We start from the raw sequence: 19,516 nt of genomic DNA, 5'->3' as shown, positions 1-19,516 counted from the left end.
TACTGGAAAAAAAGTATAGACCTACAGTTTGTCAATGAAAGAAATAAACAGCGGTGAAAATAACATGGTAACATACTGTCTGTTTTTGACATGGGAAGAGTTCATGTATAGTATAAGTATACTCTTTTGATCCCTTGAGGGAAATTTGGTCTCTGCATTTATCCCAATCTGTGAATTAGTGAAACACACTCAGCACAGCTGTGAACACACAGTGAGGTGAAACACACCAATCCCGGCGCAGTGAGCTGCCTGCTGCAACAGCGGCACTCGGGGAGCAGTGAGGGGTTAGGTGCTTTGCTTTGCTTTTTTCTTAATAAATTACTATTTTTACAACTGTCTTTCTTCCCCCATTATGTGATGGTGTGAACAAGCCCACGCCATTACACATACATCAGTTTGGGAAAGATAACATCTGATAACAACCCATAAACATAAGTTATTGTATTTCTAAGCATGTAAGTGACTGTAAACATCCTTGAATCCTCACTAGGGTAAGAAATGTAAATTTACAAAGACACCTCTGCCTTTTTGATATGTTAGTTATATATGTTTGATATGTTTAGATGACTGTAGAAAGGGAATTTGAGTTATCTCTGCCATTCATGCAACAGATCTACTGTAACATGGTTAGGCTATACTTCTCATTTCAAGCAGTGAGAATAACTAAAATGTTGCTTTTACAGACAAAGATCGTAGCCATTATTCTCAAACTATTTGCATTAAGTCTACACCACTGTAAGTGGAAGGAAAGGCAACCAGCAATGATGAGAACCATTTAAAGTCAACATACAATTTCACTATGGCTATATTTTACTATATTAAGTTGTGAGTGACCTTTGGCATTTGGGGCCTACATTGTCCCATGAGCCATAACTGCAACCATTATAGTGTTCTTTTAAGCCTAGCTCAGTCATTATGCCATACCACATCACCGCCTGCCGTGTAATGAGCTGCATTGAACACATGAAGATCTATTGAGAACACCAAATCCATATTTCCTGTTATTTTGGTGAAAGTAATGTAAATGTAGTGTAATGCCTTACAATTCAAGGACAGTAATATTGTAATGTAACAAATTACTTTGAGATGACAGTAACAAGTAATAAATAATGCATTACGCTTTTGAAGTAACTTGCCCAACACTGCTTACTGTATCTCCAATAAAGTTTGTTCATTTTGGACCATCTGATCTTTTTTCTGTGAGTGAAAGTGCTTAGTGTAATATCTTTAAGAAATTTGAAGAATAGCTAATAAGTGTCTTGCTGTGCACATAAACACTTACACAGCATTACATAATGTAGACCATTACTTCATAACCTAGTCTAGCCATTGTCCACTAGCTTGTGCTGCATTTCAAAGAAGAATTTCCATTAGGAATAGACAAACAATCAAGTTTCTTCGCCAATCCCAGTTCCACAGTTATTTATTTAGCCTTAATATTGATCAAAGATGAACCCATGGGCCACACAATATCAACACATAGGTAAGTAACATACAGGTAACGTCTGCACTTGTTCAGGCTACATTGACAAGTCAATTACCTTTTGAATGATGGTCAAATTAATCACTGCATTGATCTGGGTGTTCCGTTCCTGCAATTTACCTCAGAGTGACAATTTCACAGATTGAGTGACAAGAAAGATACGACATCATTATCACATCCAATTAGCATCGAATAAACAACTGCCCACCAATCAGACACATAAACATCCATGAAATTACGTTTTTTTTATCGTCTGTTTCTGAGGATATAACGTAACATTGATACAGCGCAACACAGGCCCATTTCCATTGATCTAGTAGGCTAATAGGTTGTAAGATACATTAATACCAAACATCGGTGTACATGTGTAACTCTTTTATTGTCAAATCCTTGATTTTAGCACTGTTAGCTCCAAAGACGCCGGCTTTTACAGCGTCCAACCTCAAGTATCTTGTCGCTCTTTCAGACAAACTGTGGCGCTGTCAATGACGTTTACTGTTTGACGACGCTCATTGGAGGGATGGACCGCGGCATGGAAGGCTGCAGCCTAGTAGTCGACGTTCGAGGCAAACTTCTCCATTGTGCAGGGTGAATTCTGGAGCGAGGACAACCAGGAGTTCCGATTGAGAGGTTGGGGCTCGAGCCGCAGCCGTTGGATCCCCACAGACTCAAACAACAAAGCGGGACGTTGGTCGTTGGGCACCAGACTTAAAAACAGCAGATCTAACGTTAACGTTAGCTACCCTCTGATACAATTCCTCAAAGCCTGGCAAGAAGATTAAATAATTTTCTTAAAGTCTTAACAGCAAAGCGAGGCACAGCAGAATTATTGACGACGTGCTGTGGTTTACTCTTGTTGAACTAACGTTAAGTTAAGGCTAACGTTAACGTTAACCTTGCTTTTTTTATGTGAAACACTAACATTGGACAACATTCACAGAGGCGAACCGTATACACTGCCATTAAAAACAAAACACTTCAAAATTTGATAAAACATAGAAGTATTTACAAGTTACATCTATTACAAAGGTAACTTTTCTTATCAGTCTAAAATTAACACCAGATGGTCGACTAGAAACTAGCACGTTAACGATAGCTGTTAATTAGCTCCAACATCCTTTCCCAAGTTTTCCGTAATAACTCATGTATTGATTAGCACAAGAACTTAAAGTAAAGGAAAACGAGTTCAGATGCCTACCTGGCGAGAAGGTTCACGCATTTTCTCGAAGTCTTAACGTTAACAGCAAAATGAGGCACAGCAGAGCTGTTGACTACTCACTGACTCCTGTTGAACTGACCTCAACTGCTGCGGCTGCGCTGCAGTATATATTCCAAGAGTGACGTGATAGTAACGAACTGACTATCTCTCGCGCCAGATTACATTACATTTAGATAAAAAAGAGAGGAAAGGATTAATAGGAGAAAACAAATATATATTTGAGCGAACGTGAACTGTACGTAGGCTTACTGTATTACTGCCTGATGAACGTTACTATGAACTCGTTCATTCTGGTGTCTGTGAACGGCACGCTCTTTCAGTTTAACTTCGTTCAATAGGGTGCCAGATTTCTACAGAGCCTTCCACGCGAAAACCCGGCTAAAACACACCGTTAAAAGGCCTTAATATGGCATCATGCAGGTCACCATTACTCAAACTATGGGCCGCAGTCTATGGTGGTCTGCAGAGTGAATTCCGGGGCATCGTCTGATAATTTGCTGCGCAATTGATAGATAGATAGATAGATAGATAGATAGATACTTTATTGATCCCCAGGGGAAATTCAAGGTCTCAGCAGCATACATACAAGACAAACACATTCTTTAACAGCAGAAGAGTAATTAAAGTATATAATATAAAAACACAACTAAGCAGTAAGGACAGTAGAAGATAAAGAATATGCTAAATATACTAATATACAAATTATACTAACACTTAATACAATATATAAAAATACAAATAACAAAATTACAAATTATACTAACACTTAATCTAAATCAATTCTAAAAACAGTATCCACATAGTGGTGATTAATAAATCAGAGGCGCTTGCAATGACTGAGGCAGGGACTGAGCCTGTGATTCTCTGTGCATATAGGTATGGTAAGGTGCTCTAAGGTGCTCTGTGTGAATGAGTGTCATGGTTAGGGCTGCACGATTATGACCAAAATGATAATCACGATTATTTTGATCAATATTGAGATCACGATTATTTATCACGATTATTAATTAATTTTACTGACAAAAATATTTTTTCCCTAAACATATTGGACTTGCTATCTGGTTACACCCAAATTCTTCCCCTCACATTTACTCCCCTAAATTACTGCAAATATAGATTTGACTGCGACTTCCAAACTTCCAAACAAATGTTTTGTGCGTGCTACTTTGTTAATATTTGGGAAAACGCCCACCGGGAATCCTCACAACGCTCCCCATTAGCCACTTAAGCTCTGCTTCGTGTTCATGAGTTTACTGTTATCGTTAGTCCAGGGGTGTCCAAACTTTTTGACTGAAGGGCCACATTGGGTTTTGAAAATTGGCCAGCGGGCCACACACAAATAATAATAATAATAATAATAATAATATTTTGTATTATTTAATTTTGTTGTAGAAAATTAATTTCTTAAGAAATACTGTTAATTTGATGCTGTTTAATTCATTTATAAATGGTGCACTGTCACTTTAAGACTCTTTGCCAGCTCCACTCAAATATAGCCTGTGGCTAGTGCTGTGCCTATGGCTGTGCCCTCTCACAGTTTATAAATGGTCAGTAGTGGGAACTACTGTTACCATCGCCCTCTCTCCCACGCTCAAATGCGTCCCCAATTAAATGGACTAGCATAACGTAGTTAGATCTGCTGCAATGGAGATACTATGTATCTCGATGTGACAAGCTGTTTTGACATTGACATTGTAAACGTTCTCTAAGAAGAGTGTAAAGCAGTTTGCAGTAGCCTAAAGTTAACCACAACGTCGTCTATCGCTGGAAAAAAATTGCGAGCGGCCTATGATAAACTAATAAATGCTCGGCGGGCCGGATTAAAGTGCATGGCTGGCCGCAGTTTGGACACCCCTGGTTTAGTCATTCGCTGATATGTAAAACACTGACGTGATTTGTTTTGTAGCGGAGCGTTCTATGGGTTGCCAGGTTGGTTCTATGGGTAGAGCACGCATTTGAAATATCGCTCGATCACGCAAATTTGATCGTGGGAAGCCAAAATCGTGATTGTGATTAAAATTCGATTCATTGTGCAGCCCTAGTCATGGTGGTAGTGCAATGGTGATAGTGGTCATGGTGATAGTGCAAATGAGTAAGTCAACAGTGCAACAATGCAGAAATAAAGTAAAGGAAAGTCTATATATCTATATATTTAACTATTTAAGAAAAGTGGGAACTGGTGGAACAAGGAACCGCGGACAGAAAAAGAAAACAAACGTTTCTGCAATTTGTAGGAAATACTTGTTGATTTGGTGTCATCAAACATAGAGGCATAAAATTAAGTCGTAGTATGAACGTTTATTCAATGCATGCGTGTGCACGTTGGTAGCAAAGCTAAGCTTCAATCATTATGAAACGACATTTAATAGAACGACGTGGATTTATGCAACTTCCATAAAAAAAATCAGAGCACAGACTATATAAAACAATGTCTAACATTAAGTATTAAAGTGTGTTAAAGTATTAAAGTTACATTAAAATGTAATTAAATAGAATATAAATATTATATCAGTGTATGATGCTTGCATGAGGGAAACATCCCAAAACAATGGCACCCATATAATTGCTGTTGTTTTGAGAAGTATTTCTAATGCAAACATCATGCAACAATGCAAAAACAATGAAACTACTGTAGGCCATATTATATTTTACATTAGTAAAGCAGTACTCTGATGTGCATGTTTTCACAAACTTTTGTGAACAATCTTAGCACTTTAAACATTGACTGAAGTGCATGTATAGCAATATAGTATAAAAATAATAATAATTGTGATATTGTTATAATAATTTGATGGGGGCTGGGTTCATGTAGGTGGGCCCTATGACCCCAAAGTATGCCTTGACTGGGCCTCAGGTCAAAGAAGTTTGAGAAAGGCTGATGTAGACGACAAAGCAGCAAAGGGGCCTCATATGATCATTTAAAACAAGTTTTATGACAAGGTCAGTGAGGATGGGAAAAATTTTACATTTCTGTACAAACTTTGCCTGCACATCAGTCACATCCACAGCAAACCTGAAACGGCACATTGAACTGAAGCACCTGGCTAGCCTTTCAAGGTATGTGCAAGCCAATAACAAATCAAAAGACTGTCGAGACAGATCCTCAACCCAAATTAACTGCATTCTATATGGGCTGTGGCAATAATTTTGAAAAATAATAGCTCGCAGCAACATATGAAAAAAAAGAACTACTAGTTCATCACTAGTTTGGAAATTGTGAACTTAGTTCAAAATGTTGAATTATGAACTGTGAACTGAACTAGTTCATTTTTAAATTTGTGAACTGAACTTTGAACTAGTTCACGTAGAAAGTGAACTTTCCCAACACTGGGAACAGTGTGATCTGGGTTGCATTTACACACCTAATGTATGGAAGCATATATGTTGCATAATTCAAATGAGATTGAGAATGCAATCTGCAATTCTAAAATACATTACATTATGCAATTTAATATTGCAATTTGCAATAATTTCCATCAAATTGTATTTTAATCTGCAAAGTGACAATGCAATCCTAAAATCAATTTGAATAATTTTGGTTAAAAAATAGAATAAACATGGATTGATTTGCATTCCATTTTGCCATGGTACTTCAGTCTCAAAATTCAAATGTCAATTCATTTTGCATTTCAATTCTCAATATTCAGTTTCATCATTTAACTGTTTTTATCGTCATGTTGTTCTCTATCCGCAAGCTGCCATATTATTTCAGATAAACAGTTTCTGCATTTGCAACACTCCGCTGAGTTTGTAGTGATAAACGTATCCTTATTCTGTTATTTCAATATAACTAGTGCAGTGCCCGTTCAAACATGCCATTTCTGTAGAAAACCTGTAGCACTTACATGTCCGCAGGTAGGCTACACCTGCTTACAAATAGTACGGTAGGGGAAAACATCATTCCTAAGCATTCAATACTGAATATTATATTATAATATATTAGCCTATGATTAATGTGCAGTAAGCAGAATTTAGGCATGGCTGCATGTGACATTTTTACAGATCAAAATGACATAAGCCTATAACAGCTGTTTTGAGTTAAGGCTATATGTTTATTGTTAAGCTTACTGACTAACTTCCTGATAGAGAAGACAAACCATTTTGTGGAATGATGCATCATCCTATGAAATTTGCAACAATGTGACTCAACAATCTCTAGCCCATTGTTTCCCAACTTTGGTAAAACTGACCAGTACATTACAGTAAAATATACATACATTAAAAAAAATATATTAAAAACCATGATATTCAAGTTAAGTTACAGATCCTGCATTATAATCTAGCTAAGTAAAAATAAACTTAGACAGGCCACATGAGATATTTGATTGACGGAATTATGCTTGATCAATGTTCGAAATAAAATAACAAAACAACCAGGCGCGCAAGGACATTTAGGGAAAATTAAAGAACCGCTCTCTTCTGGATGTTACAGCAGAGACCTGAGATACTGGGTATCTTACAATTGACCAGTATATTAGGCCTACATTAAAATATACATACATTAAATAAAACAACATTAAAAACCATGATATTCAAGTTACGTAACGGATCCTGTATTATAATCTAGCTAAGTAAAAATAAACTTAGACAGGCCGCATGACGTTTGATTGACAGAATTATGCTTGATCAATGTTCAAAATAAAATAGCAAAACAACGCATAAGGACATTTGGGGAAAATTAAAGAACCGCTCGTCTGCATGTTACAGCAGAGATGAGTTGCGCTCTCTCGCGCAACATATGAATGATTGGGGTCGCCAACGTTTCGTGAAATCAAAAAAGGGTCACCTGCCAAAAAGGTTGAGAACCCCTGCTCTAGCGTAAGTGACACACTCTGTCTGCCACTCGTTGTCTGTAGCTGATCGAAATGACATGAGCCTAAAGCTTTAATGTAAGGCTATGTTCTGAATAGCTTAATGATATAGAAACAAACTGCATACAGGGAGTCTTTATTGTTGACAATCAGACATGATAATCATCCAAACAACTTGACCCATGCTGTGCCCATATCCTCTCTGTCTCTGGTCCTGCACTGTGCTGTGTGAGAGGGGGAGTGGCTACAGTACAGCAGAGAAACCCAACGTGTGCTTCTCATACCAATATATTTAACAATATATTTTGCATTTCTTATCCAAACAATGCCAAACTTGACACTGCACTTACTGGTACCCTTGGCAAGACACCTGCCAAGTCTGAAATCACACACACACACAACCATGCCACAGCTGTGACGGAACACACACACCACGTATCTGGTGTGAATGAGGCATTAGTGCATATGTTACCTTATGTGTAGCACAAGTGTAATACAATCTAATTATACATATATTGTGGTTGTAAAATTCAGTTAAATTCTTGTAAAGTTTTAATTTATATATTCATACAGGGTTTCCCCTAGAATTTTTCTCCAGTAGTGGTGCTGTTAAATTGTAAACCAAGCACCATCTGCTAATAAATTTAAACAAAAACATAAACACAAAAAAACACGGCTTCCTGCTAAATCCCTGTCTGCACCTTTAACGTTAGTCTACTATTATTTGACATCAAACCTGAAGAGGAACGATTCTGTGTTTTTTTCCCCCTCTTATTAGGCTACTGATCATGTGAATTTCTTTTTATTTCATTACAAATCTTTTAGAAATGAACTAAATTAAGCGTGCATTATTTATGCTCTGATACATCTAGTTAAAATACAAATTCAACTGTATTTTGGCCAATAAAGTGATAATGTCATGGTGATATTGTCATAGTGCAGTCCGTCTTGGAGAATAAATAGCCTTCCTTTACGGACATAAAGTAATTGTTTTTATCTAAACCAATGTTTATATTAAATAATGTCATAATTTACATGACTTTATTTCATTTATATGACTTTCATTTCCCAAATTCATAGGGTTCTATTACAGTCAGAGGACATAATACAACTGTAGTGAGACCGCATTGTCACAGAGCCCTCCCCTTAATAAAAATAACAACAAGAACCATACAGAACCGAAAACCGTGACCTTAAAACCGAGGTACGAACCGAACCGTGGGTTTTGTGAACCATCCCACCCCAAGTAGTCCCCTTCAGAAAGTGTGCAAATCCATGCCGTACACACAGAGAGACATATATCCTCATCATGCACCTACTTTTTTTTTTAAATACTTAAATCCCCTTTTTCACACTTAAATAGTAAAATATAGGTTTTGTGTTACTACCAATTAGAAACACTAAGATAAATCAATTGTTCCCATATGGCAACCCCATGCAATAGGGATATATATGTACATACAATGTGTGTGTGTGCATGTGTATGAGAACGTTAATATAAATTGATGTTTAACCCCTTAAATCCAAATCATTATTTTTTTTAATTGAAATTATTTTTTTATAAACTCCGTTATAAATTTCCGTCTCCATTTTATGTTGCAGCTCGTAAGATCGTAAGATGAATCGTAGAAAACCCTCGTAAGAGCGTGTCTCCGTCGTTATCGGGAAACTGGGCCCAGGACCCAGACGCTCTTACGAGGGTTTTCTACGATTCATCTTACGATCGTTCGTTTGGTTTTTCCGAATGTTTCCCGAACATGCTCGTAGCGTGAACGCGCGTGCACTGCTCTTAAGATGCTCTTAAGGGGAGCTGTCCACGTTAATAGTTCTGAAATATCCTCTGATTTGACGGTGATGTCAGGTGACTGCACGTCACAGGCCTACCATTTAAACTTCGGATCTACACATTAATTCACATCAATACGAAAATAGAAACACTTTGACATCTGCATGTAAGCATCCCAAGTAGCCTAGGTTATATACCACACAGAGACATAAATAATTGTAATTATTTTAAGATTAGATTGTTGCACCATGCAATAATTTTTCGCGGTGTCACTTAAGAACACGTTTGAAGATAAGAAAGAAGTCGAGTAAGAAAGAGAGGAAATGTGTAGGCTTAGATTTTGATGCAGTAGGCTACAGACTAAACCACATGTTGCTTTCTCTGCTTTTTACCTCATAGACCTAATAAAATATTCACTTAGCAAAGATAATGTCAAACTATTCTGGCAACGTCTCGTTTCATAACTTGATTGCATTTTTGTCCGCTTTTCATCACATTATTATGACCATTAAATGTAGGCTATTTTGCATGCTAAAATCTGATTCATCACAGGTAAACACAATAAAGAATGGGAACGTAAGTTGGATTATGTATTTTCTGAGTTGTAATTCCTCTGTATGTCCTGTTGGTGACCTCAGTGAGAAGTACTGTTAAGACGCTCTTAGCCGGTAACGAGTACTCTGGAGCACTCGTAGATCTACGAGTGTTTTCACGACGCTCTTAAGTTACGATGGTTTCGGGAAACAGTCTGCAAATCTTAAGACGTTCGTAAGAGGGACTTTACGACGCTCTTATGCTTAAGATGCTTTCGGGGAACTGAGCCCTGGCCTTTTCAGTCCCTCATGGCCTCTTTCTACCATCCATCCTCCCTGACGCTTATCACTACGGTAGGGCCGGCCCGGCTGGTATCTGAGAAAACTTTTTAGAAAAGACGGGCTACAGTATATGGACCCAACCAATTAACTCTTGGGAGGGGAGAACAACCCATGCAGAGGCTGCGGTGTTAGGCATAGAATGCGAACGTGTGTAGCCAACTTTAAGAGAAGATAGATTAACGTGGCAAATGTCAATATTTTTCCTTCGACCGGCCCAAAAGTGAAGTGGCCCACCGGGAATTCTCCCGATTACCCACTCCAGGCCTGCCCTTAGTCTTTCTAGATTTCCAGGGTCTGGATTTCCAGGCTAATGTTACACCTTTAAACTTTTGAAAAGCATGCAAATCGATTGCCATGAAATTACAGACTAATCTGGAATACTGTGTTTAACCCTTTGCAGACCGCGCCAAACATTCCATTTTTTCATACTCGATGGCCTTATGGCACAAAAAGGCTTATTGTGTGGTTATGGTACATGACAGAGATATAATTTACCCACCATTATAATCAGGAGAAATAGCCCTTTCAAATGGTATAAAATATAATTAATAATTTTGAGGAGAACACACATATTATTTTAAAAATATCTTTAAAATTCAACCCCAAAAAACACAAAACTATCAGTTTGTCAAGATTAATCTCATTTTTCCCTCAATTTCTGTTGTAGATAGAGAAAAACTTAGAGTGTATGGGAGATTCACAATTTTGTCCTCTACTCAGTGATAAAAACAGAATCAATGTATCACCTTTTGTTCAAAAGTTATGATAAATTTATTAGACCTTTGCAGACGGCACAAAACATTCCGTTTTTTCATACTTGATGCCCTTGTGAGACAAAAAGGCTTATTGTGTGGCCATGCTACATGACAGAGATAAGATATACCCACCATTGTAATCAGGAGAACTAGCCCTTTAAAATGGTACATATCATAGTTAATAAGTTTGAGGGTAACACACATTGTTTTTAAACAATACCTTCAAAATTCAACATCAAAAAACACGAAAATATCAATTTGTCAAGATGAATCTTACTTTTCACCTAATGTCTATTGTAGATATAGTGTGTGAAAGATAGACAGTGTTGTGTTCTCCTCAGTGAAAAAAAACAGAATCAATTTATCACCTTTGGTTCAGAAGTTATGATTAATTTACTCATAACTGCAAGTCTTTAACAATTTCATTAAATAATCAGGAACAACAACTTCAGGTAAATAACATAAACATATGTTTACAAACAAGCAGTAACTATTAGAACTACAAGAATGACAAGACAACAGTATAACAAAGATCAACAAAATACTTTAACATGATGAACAAAGCATCAATTCATATTATAGCATAACAAAGCATCAATTCACATTCACACATATAAATAATTAAAACATTAGAAGAAATTCAATACATTTAACAACCATACAGCATATATTTCGATACAATATATAATTATCGATATCATTTGCCCTACACATAAGGTGATACACTAACGCCGCATTCACACCAGATCTGTGGTGTGTGTGTTGTCACAGCTGTGGCGTGTGTGTGTGTGTGTGTGTGTGTGTTTGTGTGTGTGTGTGTCCATCTAAGCCTAGCAGACGATGAGGTGTAAATGCTACTGGAGTTGGTGTCCCTGTCTGTGTTAGAAGGATAGGCAAAGTGTATGCTTTCTACCTGACATGGGACTTGACCAAGCTCAAAATAAAGAAATTGTCAGATAAGAAAATTAGAAATTGAATTACAAATCTAAGCAAACTATTATCACTATAATCCCTGTCATTATTGTTATAAGCAACACTCTTATCACAACCAGAAATGTGCATACGCCCAGTTGGGCGAACACACACACACACACACACACAAACATGCTTACCCATCTGAGGATGATGGGAGATTACTCTCCTCCTCTAGCACATCATTGTCTTCCTCTTCATCCAGAAACTACCCGTCCATGCCATCGTGGTCCTTGGGGTCATGTTTGCCATCAGCAGTCGGCTACTTTCACCTCAGTTGCACGTACTTCTCTCCCTCCATCTAAAATAACAAAGAATCACAGGTCTGATAGTGAATAGGTTGTTTAGTTTTATTTTACATTACTTCCACATAATCACCACAACCATGACTCTTTTCATTAAAAGTATTTTTGTCACTAAAGGACTCCGATATTGCTTGGAGAGGTAACATTAGTCTCAGAGCTCACTATAAGTGTTATTGCCTTGGCTAAACTATACATAGCATACCAGCTTACAAGCAAACATTGATTCATGAACATGAGTCAGGAGATATGACAGAAAACATCTAAACAGCGTATGCATACACATACACACTGTACATAGGCTACTGCAGTTGCGTAAAGACAAAACACCCCCTTAGAAAATGATATGTCGACGAGTAGGCTTGGGTGTATGAGCTCCCATCATAGTTAGCCAACCAAAAACCTCATAATCGTAGCAGCAAACCTTACAGCCTAAAAGTTAAACAATACTAAGACACATTTCTAACAAATCTTCAGTCATGTATTGATGAAAACAGCAGTCAATGAATAAAATCCTTACATTACACCATCGGTGATCAACACACTCACGTCGGTAACATAACATTAACGTTGTCATTCATGTCAGATGTTTCTATCTAAGTAAGCTAAGCAACTTGGCTACAAACAACTGTAAATTGTGCTATACATATTACGAAGGAATGAAAGGTTTATTTGACAATAAAATACCGATTAGGTGTACTTGACATAAAGTTGCCAGTCATGAAGCAGGGGAGTGAACTTTATCGCGACTACGCGTCAAGGACATGTTGCAGCCTCTCCTGATGCTAACGTTACCTTACGTAGCTAGTTTTCTGTATCATCAGATGACAAGCAAGCAATCGTTCAAAATAGAACAAATCGTTAAAGTTTCAGTCCTAGTAGGTCTGTAATCTTGGTTGACATATAGTAACCCCCAAAAATGACTGAAAATAATGAGTTCACTAAAGATTACGGTGTGCTAAAATACAAGCTGTCATATCAGCTGAAGTGAACACACACACGCATTATGTTACGGCCATGCATACAAGGTGTAATTACCAGGAAAAATAACTTTTAAAAACGATTTTGAAGTAATAACATGGATAACAAGTAGTAATAACATAAAAAGACTTGTTTTTACCTCAGATGATCCAGTAGTTTCTCCTTTGGACGACGTGAAGATCAACGATGCATAGTGCTTCCTGCTGTTTTTCCTCTAGTGGAGGGAGACGTCAACTCTTGATTTTTCCTTCACGTAGTAAAAGTAATTCGCGCCACAAATCCCTTAACTAATCATATCGCCAGAAAGCCTATGATGTGAGGTTTTTGAGGAAGTTTTCATTGATAAAATTGGTTGGGGTATGGCGGAGTTATTAGACTGAACGTCATCGGTACTGGGGTACCGAAATTAGAACGTGCGGTCTGCAAAGGGTTAATAAAAACACAGTATGCTTTACTTGTAATGACCTAGTTAGGTGAAATAGGAATTCTCAGTAGTGTAAGTGCACTACACTAAGTAAGCATTTACTTACACAACTTGCAATTCCTATTTCAGATTAGTCAGTAATTTCAAGGCTCAATTTCATCGGTTTGCATGCTTTTTAAAAGTAATTAAGGTTAACCAACTAAATTCACAGTGTAGCACAAACTTCAGCAATTCAAGTAGTTTACTTGATTTAAATTTACTTTTCCACCTCAACATTAAATTACACTCATTTTAGGCAAATAATCTCAACAAAACACAAAAACTGAGTTATACTTACTAAACATTTGAAGTAATGATAGCTGTGAGGTTTTAGAGTGTGGCATAGATCATTCACACACACACACACAAACACACAAATCTGATATGTTTCACTAAGATGTAGTGCAATATGTAATATGGCTAAATTGTAGGGGTGCAATGAACAATATAATGGCCTAACATCGGCATCAGCCAATATTTGCCTTGTTGACTGGTTATCTATGGCTTATCTATGGCAATGCAATGGCAGTGGCTTGCATATAGTTCTTACAATTTGCATATAGTTCAATTCTTTTTATAATGAATAGTTCTAATTTCCCAAGTCATGGTAGTGTATTAATTTCTGCAAGTTCAATATGGATTATAGGACAAAAGTTAAATGAACGAATATTTGAATATCCTTTCCTTGATTTTTTACAGGTTGGGTCATCGTTGCCCATAACACGCTACCATTCTGCTAATGAATGATGTCACTGACATTTTTGAAAGGCTTTATAAGCGACTTTAAAAAAATATATAATGTTCAGCAGTGTGTATTTTCTTTGCCTCCCCTTTCGAATGCAACAATCAGATTATTAGACAAAAAATTATAACCCGAGATGTGGATTTTGAGGGGTATAGCTCCATTGACATCCATTCATTCTGCACTCGCCCGCGAGCGCCCCCACATGGAACCAAAGGAAGGAAGTTTCCCGAGAGTTCAAGTTCTTTTTAGACATTCTCTGGAAATACCAACGAGAGCTAGCATAACTTAGCTAACTATAGTATGCACAAAACACATAGCCAAGGTACTACAAAACTCAAAGATATCTCATGAGAAATATTAACTGACACAAATGTCAGACAATTTACAGACCAATAATGTCGAAGGTTCAAAAACTTAATAAGAAGGATTTTTCAGAGACTTGGCTGGTATTGACCTATCGGTAAATAATATGACACACGATAGCAGTGGCCTATGTTTATCCGTTATGTCACATCAAGTCTGCACTAGCTAAATGTTTAACAATGCACAGCTTGCTTGAGAGTTAATGCTATGAAGGACCCAATTTAGGTTCAGTTTTTTTAAAATGGTAAATGGCATTTAGTGTGTTTCACTCCTTCGAGCACTCAAAGAGCTTTACACATTTTTTGCCTCACATTCACTCTTTCACACAATGACAATTCAAGAGGCAGTAGCGGTCCTAGCTTGTATGACACCCTGGGCAGTGTGAGGGTGACTGACAGTGACTGACTTTAGCCTACTAATTGCATTAGTTGTGCAATATTCCTCCCCTCTCCCCAGGGATGGATTACTGCACGGGCCTACCGGGCCCAGGCCCAGGGGCCCAAGGGGGCAGGGGGCCCTGAAGCCCAAGCCTTTGCATGGAATCACTGCCTCAATATCAACAAATCAGGATGTAGGCTATGAATCTGATTGAATTTAGTATTGGCCATCCCCAAAATGCACCAGAATACAGGACATCACATCAAACAAATTAAAAAAATTCTGGGGGAGGACCCCCAAACCCCCCCTCCTACATATACGACAATAAGTGGGGGGCCCTTAATACATCTGGGCCCAGGGGCCCGAAAGTTCATAATCCACCCATGCCTCTCCCCCTTGCTGAAAAAACCCCAGCTTGAAACCAGCTTATGCTGGTAGCGGGTTTTAGCATTTCAGCTGGTCTGGGCTGGTTTTCTTCCAACTCTTGCTGGTCTTTGCTGGTGTAGCTGGTTGGACAGCAGGTGAACATGCTGGTGTGACCCTCTGAGGAAGCTAGTCATGCTGGTGTGACCAGCCTGACATGTGGGATACAGCTGGTGTAGGCTAAGTTGGTCATGTTGGTGACCAGCCTGCCAAGCTTGACATTGTTGGTGTAAGATGGCCATGCTGGTTTGCTAGAATGACCAACATAAGCTGGCATGGCCAGTTAAACCAGCAATGTAAGACCAGATAAAATTACCAGCTTGAGATGGTACGATAAGCAAAACCAAAAATTGCTACTTTTTCATTTCGCTGACTAGTTGATGTTCCATTGTTATGTTGTCATGGTTCTTCTAACTAATGAGGACATTTCAGACAAAGATACAAAGACTACAAAGAAACGTCTGCACCCACCTTAATGTTTGTATTTTGCAGTTGGAACTGGACAGTCCCTTAGAGAGAAGCTGAACTCCAAAATCCCCAAGGTCATTGTCACTCAAGTCCAGCTGTTGCAGGGAGTTTGGTGACTGTAGAACTGAAGCCACAATCTCACAAGACGTATCTGTGAGTTTACAATCAGCAAGCCTGCATAAGAACACAACAAAAAATAACATGAATAAATGGAAGATCTGTTTACACAATGCCCTGATCAATAAAAATCAAGAACAGAACATCAGATCAGATCACTACTGTCCACCACTGTCATATCACTACTCTGGTCAGCAGCTGGTCAAAGAATTCACTTGCACTAATTTAATATAGATTGTCCCCACATGTTGTCTCTAACCCTCAAAGAGGTTAGATGCTTAGGTGCTATTCAGGATATGAGCTCATGAATAAGCCTACACATTGATACATTTTAGAATTTAGGGAAGGCTTGTTAAAAAATGGTATTTTATATTATAGCCCAGTGTTTCCTCTATGTTTATTTCAGCATGGCGGCCCCCCACGGTTTAATTAATACCGCCATGGTATCAGAATCAGGGCAGACGCACATTTGCTTTTTAAATAATCTTGTGACGTATCCTCCCCTGCTGGCTGCCGCTCACATTGCAATTTAACAATAAGTAGCCTAAACTAGTCAGAGGTTATTATGGCCTGTCCAGTTTCAGTTCACATTTTCTAAATTATATATATCGTCCTTTTTAATTGGTTATGACATACTGTTGCAAGACCTGTAACATTTCCCTCTGTGTTCTAGTTATCCTGTATCTCCTAGCCTGCCTGTCTTGAGAATCAGAGGTGTTTCAAATTCAGATAGCCTACTCTGTCCGTTATCCTGTGTCTCTGTGCAGTTAAGTTAGCGAGGAGCGAGATACACGCTTCACGATGACGGCAAGAAGTTGTTAACAGACGTTCACCAACATGTATAACCCATCAGCAATCTATTTAAAATAACACCTATTTGAAGTACCATTCATGATATGTTGTCAAACATTTAAGTTGTGGGAAGTACATAGCTTAAATGGTGTCTCTTTCGTCCCCCATGCATGTTACATTCATTCAGGAGAGTCGAAGGAAACAAAACGCAAATTCGACTTCTGCTTAACATAGCAAAACTCGAAAGCTTGTCAGACCTCCCGTGCCTAGTGACGGGTTGCTAAGCCACGATTGGCCTGTGGCGGTTTTCGGGTGTGGCTTAGCGAAGGGTGAATTCTGGAGCGAGGACAACCAGGAGTTCCGATTGAGAGGTTGGGGCTCGAGCCGCAGCCGTTGGATCCCCACAGACTCAAACAACAAAGCGGGACGTTGGTCGTTGGGCACCAGACTTAAAAACAGCAGATCTAACGTTAACGTTAGCTACCCTCTGATACAATTCCTCAAAGCCTGGCAAGAAGATTAAATCATTTTCTTAGACTAAAGTCTTAACAGCAAAGCGAGGCACAGCAGAATTATTGACGACGTGCTGTGGTTTACTCTTGTTGAACTAACGTTAAGTTAAGGCTAACGTTAACGTTAACCTTGCTTTTTTTATGTGAAACACTAACATTGGACAACATTCACAGAGGCGAACCGTATACACTGCCATTAAAAACAAAACACTTCAAAATTTGATAAAACAGAGAAGTATTTACAAGTTACATCTATTACAAAGGTAACTTTTCTTATCAGTCTAAAATTAACACCAGATGGTCGACTAGAAACTAGCACGTTAACGATAGAATTAGCTCCAACATCCTTTCCCAAGTTTTCCGTAATAACTCATGTATTGATTAGCACAATAACTTAAAGTAAAGGAAAACGAGTTCAGATGCCTACCTGGCGAGAAGGTTCACGAATTTTCTTGAAGTCTTAACGTTAACAGCAAAATGAGGCACAGCAGAGCTGTTGACTAGAAGCTACTCGCTGACTCCTGTTGAACTGGCCTCAACTGCTGCGGCTGCGCTGCATTATATATTCCAAGAGTGACGTGATAGTAACGAACTGACTGTATCTCTCGCGCCAGATTACATTACATTTAGATAAAAAAGAGAGGAAAGGATTAATAGGAGAAAACAAATATATATTTGAGCGAACGTGAACTGTACGTAGGCTTACTGTATTACTGCCTGATGAACGTTACTATGAACTCGTTCATTCTGGTGTCTGTGAACGGCACGCTCTTTCAGTTGTGCCAGATTTCTACAGAGCCTTCCACGCGAAAACCCGGCTAAAACACACCGTTAAAAGGCCTTAATATGGCAGCATGCAGGTCACCATTACTCAAACTATGGGCCGCAGTCTATGGCCGCAGTCCGCAACGTGGACAATGCTGGTCTGCAGAGTGAATTCCGGGGCATCGTCTGATAATTTGCTGCGCAATTGATAGATAGATAGATAGATAGATACTTTATTGATCCCCAGGGGAAATTCAAGGTCTCAGCAGCATACATACAAGACAAACACATTATTTAACAGCAGAAGAGTAATTAAAGTATATAATATAAAAACACAACTAAGCAGTAAGGACAGTAGAAGATAAAGAATATGCTAAATATACTAAAATACAAATTATACTAACACTTAATACAATATATAAAAATATACTAAAATACAAATAACAAAATTACAAATTATACTAACACTTAATCTAAATCTATTCTAAAAACAGTATCCACATAGTGGTGATTAATAAATCAGAGGCGCTTGCAATGACTGAGGCAGGGACTGAGCCTGTGATTCTCTGTGCATAGTAAGGTATGGTAAGGTGCTCTAAGGTGCTCTGTGTGAATGAGTGTAATGGTGGTAGTGCAATGGTGATAGTGGTCATGGTGATAGTGCAAATGAGTAAGTCAACAGTGCAACAATGCAGAAATAAAGTAAAGGAAAGTCTATATATCTATATATTTAACTATTTAAGAAAATGTATAAGTGTGGCCACAGTTGTGGCATGGAGGGGGGGGGGGTTATGCATATGTGCTAATGTGCTAATATAGCACGCAAACAGTGAGGCGTAAAGACAGTGGTACAAGTGGCTAGTGGACAGACAGTACCAAACATGGAGGGGATGAAGAGGCAGACAGACTATGCAGAGAAGTCTATCTCTCCTCTTCCATTAAGTGAGGCATTGAACAGTTCAATGGCCCTGGGGACAAATGACTTTCTCAGTCTGTCAGTTGTGCAAGGCAGTGAGCGAAGTCTCCAGCTGATCAGGCTCTTCTGTTTAACAATAGTGCTGTGGAGTGGGTGACACTCATTGTCCAAGATGTTGATCAGTTTGTTCAGGGTCCTTTTGTCAGATAGTGAAGTGATACACTCCAGTTCAGCTCCCACTACAGAGCCAGCTTTCCTTACCAGCCTGTCAATTCGCCCCACATCCTTCTTCCTTGTGCTTCCACCCCAGCATACTACTGCATAGAAGAGGACGCTGGCAACAACAGACTGGTAGAACATCCTGAGGAGCTTACTGCACACATTGAAGGA

General features: G+C 38.5%; 3 protein-coding genes across 11 annotated transcripts in view; all 3 read right to left on the bottom strand.

Annotated features, from left to right (window-relative positions):
• The window catches only part of LOC121718943 (zinc finger protein 239-like), a 627,858-nt gene that overhangs the window by 244,264 nt on the left and 364,078 nt on the right, over positions 1-19,516 (bottom strand). The window lies entirely within an intron of this gene.
• The window catches only part of LOC121718854 (zinc finger protein 665-like), a 1,212,449-nt gene that overhangs the window by 1,117,191 nt on the left and 75,742 nt on the right, over positions 1-19,516 (bottom strand).
• LOC121718796 (NACHT, LRR and PYD domains-containing protein 3-like) overlaps positions 1-19,516 on the bottom strand; it is an 800,724-nt gene that overhangs the window by 757,887 nt on the left and 23,321 nt on the right. For 5 of the 9 annotated variants that reach the window (XM_042103999.1, XM_042104001.1, XM_042104004.1 and 2 more), the window contains exon 6: positions 16,028-16,198. The exons of the other annotated variants lie outside the window; for them this stretch is intronic. In XM_042103999.1, coding sequence (XP_041959933.1) covers positions 16,028-16,198 — 171 coding nt within the window. The remainder of the gene's footprint in view (positions 1-16,027; positions 16,199-19,516) is intronic. 9 annotated transcript variants of the gene reach the window in all.

Source organism: Alosa sapidissima, chromosome 9 (genome assembly GCF_018492685.1).
Source record: "Alosa sapidissima isolate fAloSap1 chromosome 9, fAloSap1.pri, whole genome shotgun sequence".
NCBI lineage: Eukaryota > Metazoa > Chordata > Actinopteri > Clupeiformes > Clupeidae > Alosa > Alosa sapidissima.
This window is presented reverse-complemented; position numbering and strand designations above follow the sequence as displayed.